The sequence below is a fragment of the Centroberyx gerrardi genome, chromosome 20 (assembly GCF_048128805.1).
Source record: "Centroberyx gerrardi isolate f3 chromosome 20, fCenGer3.hap1.cur.20231027, whole genome shotgun sequence".
Classification (NCBI taxonomy): domain Eukaryota; kingdom Metazoa; phylum Chordata; class Actinopteri; order Beryciformes; family Berycidae; genus Centroberyx; species Centroberyx gerrardi.
Window position 1 is genome coordinate 21,648,611 of NC_136016.1, and position 12,757 is coordinate 21,661,367.

Consider the following 12,757-nt stretch of genomic DNA (forward strand, 5'->3'; position numbering starts at 1 on the left):
TGGTGGCTCAAGTCATGTAACTTTGTATCTGTGGTCGAATCTGGCCTGGGACCTTCGCCACATGTCATTCCCCTCCCTCTCTCCCCCAGTCCTTCCTGTCTCTCCCTCCTGTGACCTATCTAATAAATGCAAAAATAAAATCTCATCAATCTCATATTATTGGTCCAACATAGATATCATAATATAAGAATATTAACTATGTTATACATAACTATTATCAAAGATGACATCTGAAAATATGGTTATGGTTTTGAGGTTGATGAACCAATCTTCTTATCGGAAGAAAACCTCAGAGACTCAGAAGAAGACAGAGGTTCACATTATGACATTTCCTCAACTGACGCAGGGTTACACCATAACACCGGGTTTCTAAAAGCAGACCTCTGAGAAATTAGATGGAATGGCTTCATGTAAGGAAAAATAATGACAGACTCAAGCCATACCAAGGAACGAGTAGCCTATGTCGATTGATAGTGTTGAAATAATGTTTATCATCTAATTAATTAAAATTAGATGCCAGGATACCTTGTAATGAGATCAACCCTGAGGTTACAGGGTTCAAAGAGAACCAACAATGTAAAGATTAGTTTTTCCTCATAATTATCTGTAAATTAAGGGAGCATTACCAAAATTGTCAATGCCAAGAAATAAACCCAATTCGTCAGCCTGTTGTATTTGGCAAATTCTCAAAATTATATGGGCTATAACTTATGCTTATAACTTATTTGGTCTGCAAAAATAGTATCATGCACCTCTGTCAATAAGTTACAATGATTGTACATTTTGGGAAAATACAAAACAGTAACTGTCTCATCTTGAGTCTCTGTTTATCTCCCGTGATAGTGTGTGTGTGTGTGTGTGTGTGTGTGTGTGTGTGTGTGTGTGTGTTATTCAGATGATTTCAGTCTTCAGTCTTATGATTGAAGACTTCAGTTAGACATGACTTCTTAGATTTTATAACATCTTTGTTGAAAACCCGGAAGCGCTAACGTCAGTTCCTGTATTTATTTATTCTTAAAGGGGCAGTTGGTTTAGATTGCACCGAACTGAAATGACAGTGTGGTCCGAAAAACCCGCTGTGGTCCTTCAACATAAAATGCTAGCAAAGTAAATTACGCTTTCTTAATAGAGAAACAAGAGGGTAAGTGAAACGAGAAAGTTATTTGAGTAACGTTAGTTCAATCAAAATCAATCAATCGTGTGTCTGTGTCTTTAAGAATCTAATGATCGGATCGTAAATCTCGTTGCAGTCTGTTCCGTTCTTACAATCTCGCGATACCTTCACCTCAGTGGCGGCTGTGTGGCCACCTATCTCAGTCCGGACGGAGTTGTTTCTGACGTTTGAATGAAAAACAGTGTGAATTACCTCCACTTTGGACCCAGGAAATAATGGCTTCAGCCTTGGAGCAGTTTGTGAACAATGTGCGGCAGCTCTCCGCTCAAGGTACGCTTGCTAAACTCATTTGAGTTGGAACTATTAGCTAGGTAGCTAGCATATGCTAACCAATGCCTTGCCGATAGCTAGGCAGCCAAACTGAACAGAGGCTTCTTTTTGCTTTATCATGTAAACACACCGCTAAAATGTCTTTTTCGGGCAGCGAGACTTCTTTAAAGTATTCCCAAAGGATGCGTTAGTACACATGGACGCCAAGGATAGCCTCGGACAATGTAGCTACTCAGAAAATATGTTAAAATCATACTTTTTGTTTTTGATCTAGAAAATAATTTCTGGGGACTGCCTACCGGTAGTCCCGCCCTAACGGCAAACGATTGGCTGGAGCACTGGATTTGCGAATACTATTGGTCCAAAGTCATATCTGTCAACCTACATGCATTGCCTCCTTTGCAAGGCCTTGACAGGACACTTGACCGGCCGATTTATTTTACAGTAGTCAGCCACAGCACGATGGTCCTAAACAATTTTGTAAGTCAGTTTGTGTTACACCAGTGTAAAGAATAGTCACCAGGCTCTCGTTGGTAAGAGCAACGTTATTTTATTACACATTTGATCACTAAAACAATTAGGAAAATGCCTGCAACATACTACAATATTGCCCTCTTCTGTTTTGGGTTTTTTATTCATATAACCCAACAACATGAACAATAAGCAGTGATAGGGGGGTTGTTGTAATAACAGTGCTAATTTTGGATACTGTGATTCAGTCACATCTTTCTGCAACACAATCAGTGTGCCTTTTGGGTGAGCTACAGCATGCAATAAGCCTATGTTTGTGTGCTGTGAACATTATGGCAGCAAATCCAAGCATAATTAAATAAATAAGATTTAGGGATGCCTAAAAATAGTGATTATTGAAATTTAATCTGCCTCTAGTACTATGCCCTAGTCTGCATAGTCTGGTCTAGACATTTCAAGATATGTGGCCTTCTTCCAAAGGTCTAAACAGCATCCAAGGAGGTCCACAGTGGGTTTATTTGTCTCTGTTTGTCTCTCCCGCCCCCCTAGGCCAGATGACTCAGCTGTGTGAGTTGATCAACAAGAGCGGGGAGCTGCTGGCCAAAAATCTGTCCCACCTGGACACGGTGCTGGGGGCCTTGGACATCCAGGAGCACTCCCTGGGCGTGCTGGCTGTGCTGTGAGTAGCCCGCTTCGATCCTAAACTGGGCTGGGTTTACCAACAGTCCAGTATAAGCCCCAGGAACTAGGGCTGGGCGATATGGTTTAAATCAATATCACAATAATCACAAGGATTTATTTTGATATGGATATATATCACAATATGGCAAAATCCTGTTAAATAATCAAATAAATGTTCATCCCATTGAACCGAATGGTAATCTTAGGTGTGATGTCAAACAAAACAGAAATTTTCAAATAATATTCCTACCATACCTAATTTTGCCAGAGTTTTTAAATAAAATTTGCTTGTTATCATCAGTTTAGACAGCAGAATTGTGCATCACGATATCACAAAATCACCATATCATCACAATATGATTCCACTAAAAGATGATAAACGATAATAATGAATTATCGCCCGGCCTTACCAGGAACTCATCGCGGGTTCCTTGTGAAGTCTGCGCCTGCCTTGGTGTTGGGTCTTTACCTGTTGGAGAACCTGGTGTTGTTCTCTCCTGTTCTCTTGCTTTCCCTCCGCTCCGTTCTTCGTTCCGCTCCTCTTCTCTCCTTCCTGCCCGCGGCCCCGTTCTTTCCTAACTGGGCCATGACTTAAAGAACCTCCTTTCTGTCACTGTTGCATCTGTTGAAGGTCATATTATGCTTTCTGTGATGAATATAGAAGAGAAAGCTACTGAGAACAAAAGATTTTTGTTAATGAGGCTGGAATGAAGCACAAAACTTACTTGGGGGTGTCACAGTTTGGTCTGTTTTCAGGGGAACATGATAAATTATACCAACACTCCAATTTTTTGCAATTTCACTTTTCACATAGATAAAGATTATTGTTAGAAATATTGTTGTTAAATTATTAGCTGCCTGTCGCTTGCACAGCAAACCAAGTGTAGCTAAGAAGTAACCTACAGTTGTAGCTTGGAAAATTGTTATTTCTTTATTATTTTGGTGCATGACAGTAAATTCAAATGGTCAGTGCCCACGCTGCAAGGCATCTTAGCCAGTTATGAAAATAATTGTAAGTAGTTGAGTCTAGTTGCACAGTGATAAAACCCATAAGTGAAGTGAGAAAAAACACAACTGTTACCCATGACTACACTGAATGTTACTAATTCACTCCTGTGTTTCAAACCTCAGATGGATTGAGTGGGTCAGTTTTTTGACCGGTGCCTTTCCATTACTGTGGTTCACTAAAGATCTGCACCGTTTTTATCATTTGCATGCGGAAATGGACTAAACATAAACCATCTAATGATGTATTTTCAGCCCACATGCCAAAGTGTTTGGGTCGTTACCAGTTGAGTCTTTAGGCCTGTATCACAGTCTCACAGGTTTTTTTCTTTTTGTTAACCTCCTTCTCTTTCCACAGATTTGTGAAGTTCTCCATGCCAAACATCCCTGACTTTGAGACGCTCTTCTCCCAAGTTCAGCTCTTCATCAGTACCTGCAATGGAGAGCACATCAGATATGCAACAGACACTTGTAAGTCCTGGCTAACCAAACCTCTCACTCCTTCAATAACTCACTGATTGTTTTTCCATTGCACAACATATCAAAGTGAAGGTGAACAGGTTTCAGTCTTCTGAAACATGGGCTATTGTTACCCAGTATCAAATGTATACAGTTTCTGTTATGTGTCTGTCAGTTTGTTTATATTTCCTGGTCAACAAAGTACCTTGAAGGCTGTTTCTCAGTCTTTGCTAAAACCTTTGGACCTGTGGTGTCTATCGTAGCATTGCAGTTATATAGCCTACTTTGTGCTACTAGCTTTGCATCATACATAGTAACTACTTACCTCTTTTATAAAGGTACCAGAAACATATGTGAAATGTTTTGTTTTTGCAATATGCTTGTAATTATGCCTGACTCACTGAAAGTTATTTGTTTGGGAAAACTCTATCGACTGTCCATGGACCAGCGAAGTTATTTCTTTGTGACTAGTTTAAAATTAATTTACCAAAAGAGACAATGGTTTGATATACAGGAAATTAAGATTGAGATTTGTTCTTATTTATGAGGAAAAATGGTATGTTCATATTTGGCTGAAACCAAAAATAAAGATCATACTGCCTTGTTAAAAACAGCATACGTCCAGGAGCCAAAGATCTCTATTGTGGACAGTTAAGGTCAAGTATATTACTGTTTGGTGTTGCAAAATGACTTCCATTTCTGCTAATTTCTTTATGTTAGATGAAAAACGTGAGACATGTTTGGTAAAAAGGTGGATTCTGTGTGGCAGACTTTATCTGTAACGCTTTGGGGAAAATGGCAACACTGTTTGTATTATACCTGGGTTTGTTTAGGAATATGTTTGTTACACATAAACTGCATTGTCAAGTGCATGATACTGAAATAAAGCCAACCATCCAACCAATCAATTAATAAATCAGTGATAGAAGTTCAGTTAACCTTTTCCTTCCCTTCTCTCTCCTCTCACAGTTGCTGGTCTCTGCCACCAGTTGACAAATGCCCTTGTAGAACGGAAACAGGTAAGACTGGTCAGACAGGAGCGAAATGTCCAACAAAATATCACAACAGAGCTTCCATTCAGAGTCACACATCTATTCAGAAAACTCCAAATACAGTGGTAGCTATTGTAGCCGTCTCCCTTCACGCATTTATCCTGCTTTAGTACTTTAGACTGTTCTTTCTTGAATGTTATACAGTAGAACCAAATTAGCAGTTTTTTTGTTTTTTTTTATATTCACATAATTCTTCTTCTGGGGACGGAGCCAAAGTACAGGAGTAGTTCAGCAAGCGTGCATTAAAAAGTGGATTTTCTACAATGGCTACATCTGTACGCATGATTCTTTTTGGGATGCTTGTAAAAACACAATCTCTACTTAGGCTAATCATTTTACCCTTCACTGACAGTAGCCTGCAGTGCTATGACTACTGATGAAGACTAAATCAACCAAACTACTGAATTCAGACAGTTTCTTTTTTTTTTCTGAGAGAGAGCACTGGCTATTTTCCCAGCTTTTGCAATTTGTTTAGCCTTCTGCATCTTGTCCTGTTCTTTGGTTTTTGAGTCACGCGCCTCCAGCCTCTAGCAGAAGGCCAACCTGCAAAGTGGAGTTAGTGTGTGTGTGTATGTAGACTGGGTCGGAGCGCTGTTGTATATTTCCGCCGCTCTTCCACAGGACGAGGCCCAAATGACTCATCCCATCCCATCCCTAGTACCGCACTGCATCTCAGCGACCAAGAGTAGCATGGTTGCCTTTGCTTGTTGCCTTTTCCCCCCCTCTCGATCTAAATATTTTAATGCATTTTAAAGTGTGGCACAAGCCTCGGCAGTTTTCAGTGTGTTTGGAGCTACGAAGCGGCCGCAAGCTGAAGCTCAGCAACTCACTGTTTCTCTCTCCTGCACAGCCATTGAGGGGTGTCGTCGTCCTAAAACAGGCAATAGACAAAATGCAGATGAACACAAACCAACTTACCTCAGTTCATGCAGACCTGTGTCAGGTGAGTCAACCGCTCACCTCCTGATTTTACTCGAACTTTACATTTTTGCTGCTAAATGTGATTTATTGTTGTTATTTGTTTTGTACGCTGTGCAGTTTATTTATAATCAAGAGCTACGTTCTCCCTGCTCCCTTCGCTCCCTTCCTTCTCCTCATTCTCCCAAATGCATACTTGTTGAATATTCTGTTTAAGGGATGTGTTGAATAATTCAAACGCAGACTTAGTCAGAGCGGTGGGTTGACTCCATCCTTTACAGTAAGACAACTGGAGCAGCAGTCAGTGTGTAACCCTGTCAGTCTTTTTTTATACCTGTTCCCCCTGCAGCTGTGCTTGTTAGCGAAGTGCTTCAAGCCCGCCCTGCCCTTCTTGGAGCTGGACATGATGGACATCTGTAAGGAGAACGGAGCCTACGACGCAAAGCACTTTTTATGTTACTACTACTATGGTGGCATGATCTACACGGGCCTCAAAAACTTCGAAAGAGCACTGTATTTTTACGAACAGGTACTTATATCTGTGAACTCATAACAAAATGACAAATCTGTTTGTAATATGACTAGTGCTGAAACGATTAGTCGTCGATTATAATTTTGATAATCGATTAATTATTAATTGCTTTAGTCATTTACCAAGTAAAAATACCAAACATTTGCTGGTTACAGCTTTACAAATGCTAAAATGTACTTGCTTTTCTCTGTTTTCTCCATCATATAATGCTAAAATGAATACTTTAGAGTTTTATTTTGGCTGCCAGTCAGACTAAGTAAGCAATTTTAAGACATCAGTTTGGGCTCTGGTAACTTGTGATGGCCATTTGTCATTTTTTTTACATTTTATAGACTAAATGATTAGTCGATTAATTGAAAAAATAATCAATAGGTTGATCGATAATGACAATAATCCTTAGTTGCAGCCCTAAATATGACCATTCATTTCTGCAGAATTTGCTCTGTAGTCATGTATGATGCCCTGAATTCACTTTAATCTGTCTACTCTTCCTCCTGCATAAGTGAGCGATGACCAGATGTTTTTCGTTCTCGCCCATCAGGCAATAACCACTCCAGCCATGGCGGTGAGCCACATCATGTTGGAAGCCTATAAGAAGTACATCCTGGTCTCACTCATCCTCCATGGCAAAGTGCAGCAGCTGCCCAAATACACCTCACAGATAGTAGGGAGGTTCATCAAGGTATGTATAGACGGAGGGACAGAGAGATAAATGAATGGGTGGAATGAATAGAAGTGGGTTTTACTCGTAGGGTCCTGTGGCTATGTTTACATGCACAGAGAATTACGGTTTTGGGTCGAAACATGTTAACGTCATAACTGGGTTAGAGTAACCTGGTTAAGCTCAGACTCTGAATAGTAGGTTGTACTGAACAGCTCCCAGGTGTGAATGGGCGTAACTGGATTGGAAGGGTGAAAAAAAAAACAACTAACACACAGCGAGCAACATGGTTCACTCTCTTGTGACTGATTGTGGGCGCTGCCAGAGGCTCTGTCTGCTGCTGTGTAGTTTTCTATGCAGATACAAAGTTTTGGTCTGAAATTTATACAGTTCTATATATTCTGACAGTGATTTTCTTCATTCGATATAAGGTCATAAGTCTGTTTGATAGGCTGTGTTAACATTACGGAAATAAACATAAAAACGTGACTTCAGAGCTCACCATCGACCTCAGCGTTGGATGCAACCGTTCTCTAAGCATTGTTTTTGAGACGTTTATTCCTGTCGTCTTTCAAATAGAAGTTGTAGAAAAGGTTGTAGCAGAACTGGGACACTTTGAATGGCTGGGATCAATGCATCATTATTGTTGATTAAGCTAAATCACATCAGTAGGGAAACAAGAAGCTCTGCTCTTTAGATACTGAATGGACTTCCAGTGACTTATTGATCATGTTGGTCCCAGTGTGAACGCATGAGGCCACTAAACATCTACGCATGCAGCTGCTTCCTTTCTCTTGCCATTGATTGATTTCTTTTCTGCCGCCCTCAGCCCCTGAGCAACGCGTACCACGAGTTAGCCCAGGTTTACACCACCAACAACCCCGCCGAGCTGCGCAGCCTGGTCAACAAACACAGCGAGACCTTCACACGAGACAACAACACAGGCCTGGTCAAGCAGTGCCTCTCCTCCCTCTACAAGAAGAACATCCAGAGGCTAACAAAGGTCGGTGTGTGTGTGTGTGTGTGTGTGTGTGTGTGTGTGTGTTCTTGTATTTCTATACTAACGAGGACCAAATGTCCTCACAGGGATGGAAATATGAAGGAAAATTCTCCAGAGGGAGGACATTTTGGTCGGTCCTTACTTCTTTACAGGGCTAGTTTAGGGTTCGGACTTGGATTTAGGGTTAAGGTTACAATTAGGATTAGGTTTAGATTAGGGTAAGGGTTAAGGGAATAGTGATTGAATGTTGTCAACAGAAGGTTCTCACTACTATAGTAATATAAATGTGTGTGTGTGTGTGATGCAACAACACGTGCCTGGTCAAACAGAGCCTCTCACACTCTCACACAGAGGCTAACAAGGGTGTGTGCATGTGTATTAGTTAGTTTGTTTTTCCACAAAACTGTACATCACAAGGAGAACCAACAATATACTTTACACACATCATCACACAACAATACCAGGCAGTAACAATACGTAAAGTATAACACAGCAGCACATAATAGTGGCGGGCAAAAACAACATAAAAATGTGTGTGGAAGCGTGTGTGTGTTTGAGATAGTCCGCCATGCATATTTCATGCACTTAATACATCTCTTCATTTATTTATTCAGTTACATTTTAAGCAATTAACTGACACTCCTATCCTGAGGGAATAACAACGAGTGTAACAGTAGCATAGGCTTAAATTCCTAGTACACATATTCCTATTTCACCTCAGAGCTTCCTCTCTGCTGCGATTCCTCATGGGTTTCAGCCAATGGGCGTCACACCGAGCGGTGTGACGCCCATTGGTGATGATGAAAGTTAGAACAATGCCATTCGAACTCGGGTGGCACCATGCAACCGCAGCAAGACTCGTTTTTATCGTTTTTATAGATTGTTTTTATTTAGCCTTTTACGGGAATTTGCCTTGCATGTAAGAGCATTCAGACATTTACAGACATTTAACAGCGATCACATTTTAAGACAAAGAACATACATAAACCACACAACAGGAATGACAGTGTAACATTTCAACATACAGGTAAGCTAGGTGCTGCAGCAGGTTAGGGTCGATCATGGTGCAGGGTCAGGGGGTAAAGTGCATTTGTGTAAATTCACTGTACCCTACTTTAGGAATGAGAACGTAATCAAACCAACTACAGGAAACTATCTCAGAACACAAGGGTTGATTGATTGAAGGTAGATGTTGACATCTGATAGCCAGCAGTTCCTCATTCTTGGAAAGCCGAGCATAACAAAATGCAGTCCGGACTGATGCTCATTATCAGATATTTCTTCACGTGTTCCTGACTGGTTTGAACACTAGAGATAGAACATGACGGCCAAGTCCACAGACCAGTCCATCATGCTTAGCTAAAGTTACAGGGACTGGAATCAGATTTGTTTTGACTCCCCACCGCCGCCAAAACCTCTAACCTGGCAGGATGACAGGTTACCAAAACTCTGTCCAGTAAGAAGCCACTCGTGAGTCATGTGACTTTTGTTTACAAACTCTGGTTCGCTTATAATTTACCTTGCAATTATGTGAATCTAAACAAACCAAATACAAAAATGCAACAAAGCAAACTTCTCCACTATGGATTCCCACCAAAGAGAATGAGCTGCAGGAGTGATCACACCCTTATATTAAAAGGTTGGTATATCTTTTGGTCTAATCTCTCCTGATCTGCTGTTCCGTCTCCTGCGCCCTCTGCAGACCTTCCTGACGCTGTCCTTGCAAGACATGGCGAGTCGAGTGCAGCTGTCAGGCCCCCAGGAGGCCGAGAAATACGTCTTACACATGGTGAGTCGAGCACGAAAAACAAGGCTCGCTTGTCCCCAACACACAGTGATACACTACATATAAGAGGAAACAACATCTAATGATTTGATATAACTCTGTTTCTCTTGATGATTATTGCTGATGCAAAACAATCTCTCAGAGTATCCATAGGTCCTTTTGAAGATCTGAACAAGTCTTCAAATAAATTATCTAAATTTTAGGCTTAAAATGTAATAATTCAGCTGTTGGAGGTCTTAATTTTTTGCCATGCTTGCATGTTTGTTTGCACTGCATGTTCAATCTTAAATTCATACACAACAGGATTGGTTGTTGATTGGAAATATACATTATATCTGCTTTACTAAACACAATTGGACTTCATGTCCCTTAATAATTAATCTCCTATTGTCCTTTTTCTTATACAGCCCATTTATAGTTTCAGAACATTCATTAGCTGTCTTTAGCTGGTTATGCCAGCTTTGTTTCTTTATTTTGTTTTTTAAATTAGTCTTAAATTCAGTTCCAGGTAGAATTACAAAGGTCCTAAAAAGTCTTAAATTTGGCTTTCTCAAATTTGCAGATATCCTTTCTCTATCTGTTAACCATACAAGGAGAAGAATAATCCATACAGGGGGCATTATATCTGTGTTCTGTATTCACACTGAAATTCTTATTCGGTCTCTGAACATATACAGAGACATTTTATGTTCCCGTCTGTTGTTTTACTGCATCAGGCCCCAGACGCAGTGTAAAATTGCTAAATTGACACTACAGCAACTGACAAATGATTGATTAGCGTTGGTCAGCACTAATATTTTCCTCATGCTCCTCCTTGTGCTCCTGAGCAGATTGAAGATGGAGAGATCTACGCCAGCATCAACCAAAAGGATGGCATGGTCTGTTTCCACGACAACCCCGAAAAATACAACAACCCAGCAATGCTCCACAAAATTGACCAAGAGGTGAGGAGGACGTTCAGCTCCGCTCTGAGTCACGTCTCACTTTGCATGAATTTAGGATGATCCCGTCCTCATGTAAATGAAATTCCTCTAATGTCTTCAGGAAGCAAATCCTTCTGATGAAGTAATTATGTTCTTCTTCTTTCTTCAGATGTTGAAGTGTATAGAGCTGGATGAGAAGCTAAAGTCTATGGATCAAGAAATCACAGTAAACCCACAATTTGTGCAAAAGGTGGGGCAATGTTTACTATTATAATCTATTGTATAAACGTTCATTGTCTCTATTATGATGTTAGGACTTGCTTTTCTGCATGTTTGCATTGATGCATATCGACCCGTGGAAACTTAACAACACATTTTCCCTTGTCAGCGTCACAGTGCACGCCATGCACTGCAGTTCAAGTTTTATCTTATTTCAGTTTATAGTAGCAAAGTGTATTTATATTTGGTAGAATGTGTTAACAGGTATTAAAAACATCACAAGACTAGATTAAACTAATGAATGTGAATGTGGCAAATAAAGTAATTCTACCCAAGAGGCGTTTTTACTGTGATTATGGGTACAATGTGATGCAGCTACTCCAACCACTAACCAGCTACTGTCAGCATGACTGAATTACCCCTAATCACAGTTTTAAAAAAAAAATGCTCTTTTGGGTGTAAAGGTTTTATAAAATTGGTACTAATGTATGTGTTTTGTCTGAAAAGTTCCCTTCAAAGTAGTGTACATAAGAATCAAAAACGGGAAAAAGCAAGAAAAATGTAGCTTTCTGTTTTCCTGTTTAACGACAATAGATATAAGAGCAATTAATTCCATTTTTAAGATTTGGCTTAGCTGTTCTTAATGGGAATAATCAGCACAGTTGGAATGGGTTTTTGACCCATCCTTGCCTGGTTGACCCTCTGTTTTCTGACCGGTAATGCTCTCCATGTGTGACACTATTTTTCAGAGTATGGGATCGCAGGAGGACGATGTTGGTAGTAAAACGTCAAGTTACTCCTGAGAGGCCTTGGACGGGGAGCGAGCGCTGCGGCCACCAACACGCTCCTCCCAGGATGAGTTGGCTTTTTTTAAAAGAGGAAAAACAAATAAACATTCTATCGCGTATGGACATTGGTCAAGGAAAATCTAAATGTGTGGAATGATGATGATGAATTTGGTTATTCTTTCTTCACAGTGTCTTGAGGATAACAAAAGATCCTTACAGAAAAGAAAAAAGATTACAATTTTGTCAGTGTTTTATTTATCAATGTTCAGGTGGGAGCGCCACTGCTACATTAACAAACCACAATAAAAACTGGACTTATTTGTTCAAAAAATATGTGTGAATAATCACTGTTTGTTTTGGTTCTGCTGCATGATGGCCGTTACTAGAGGGCATTAAATATGAGGTAATACATCTATGGCTGACATGGAATAAATCTGATATATTCTACAGTTGTAAAGATTGCAAAGATCGTTTCCCTCTCACTCCTTTTGGTTAGAATGTAGATATCATAAATAGCAAATCTGTACACACAGACATGCCCTTGACCAAACTCAGCAGAATGGAGGAGTCACAATCTGGTGCACTGTTTTTTTTGTTTTTGTTTTTTTTTTTTGTTTTTTTAGGTCGGATCCACTAGAGGTCGCTAGCGCACTGTACAGTAAATTGTTTTGACAGGTTGTTATTACAAGAGGTGAAGTAAACAGATGAAACCAAACTGTCATGTTATTTGGGAGCTTGAGCTTTGCGATTGTGGATCTGTTATAATAAATTGTTTAAGAATATTGTTCTGGGTTTTTATGCCTTTGTGAAGACCTTCC

At 40.1% G+C, this 12,757-nt stretch overlaps 1 protein-coding gene across 1 annotated transcript; it reads left to right on the forward strand.

Moving 5' to 3' along the window:
- Positions 1-1,047: 1,047 nt before the first annotated feature.
- Positions 1,048-12,713, forward strand: cops3 (COP9 signalosome subunit 3). The gene is made up of 13 exons (XM_071907454.2): positions 1,048-1,141; positions 1,251-1,444; positions 2,465-2,594; positions 3,960-4,072; positions 5,030-5,079; positions 5,963-6,055; positions 6,380-6,559; positions 7,104-7,244; positions 8,053-8,226; positions 9,926-10,012; positions 10,840-10,953; positions 11,102-11,182; positions 11,901-12,713. Exons 2-13 carry the CDS (start codon positions 1,390-1,392, stop codon positions 11,952-11,954), a joined length of 1,272 nt encoding a protein of 423 aa, XP_071763555.1. The 5' UTR covers positions 1,048-1,141; positions 1,251-1,389; the 3' UTR covers positions 11,955-12,713.
- The last annotated feature ends 44 nt before the right edge of the window (positions 12,714-12,757 follow it).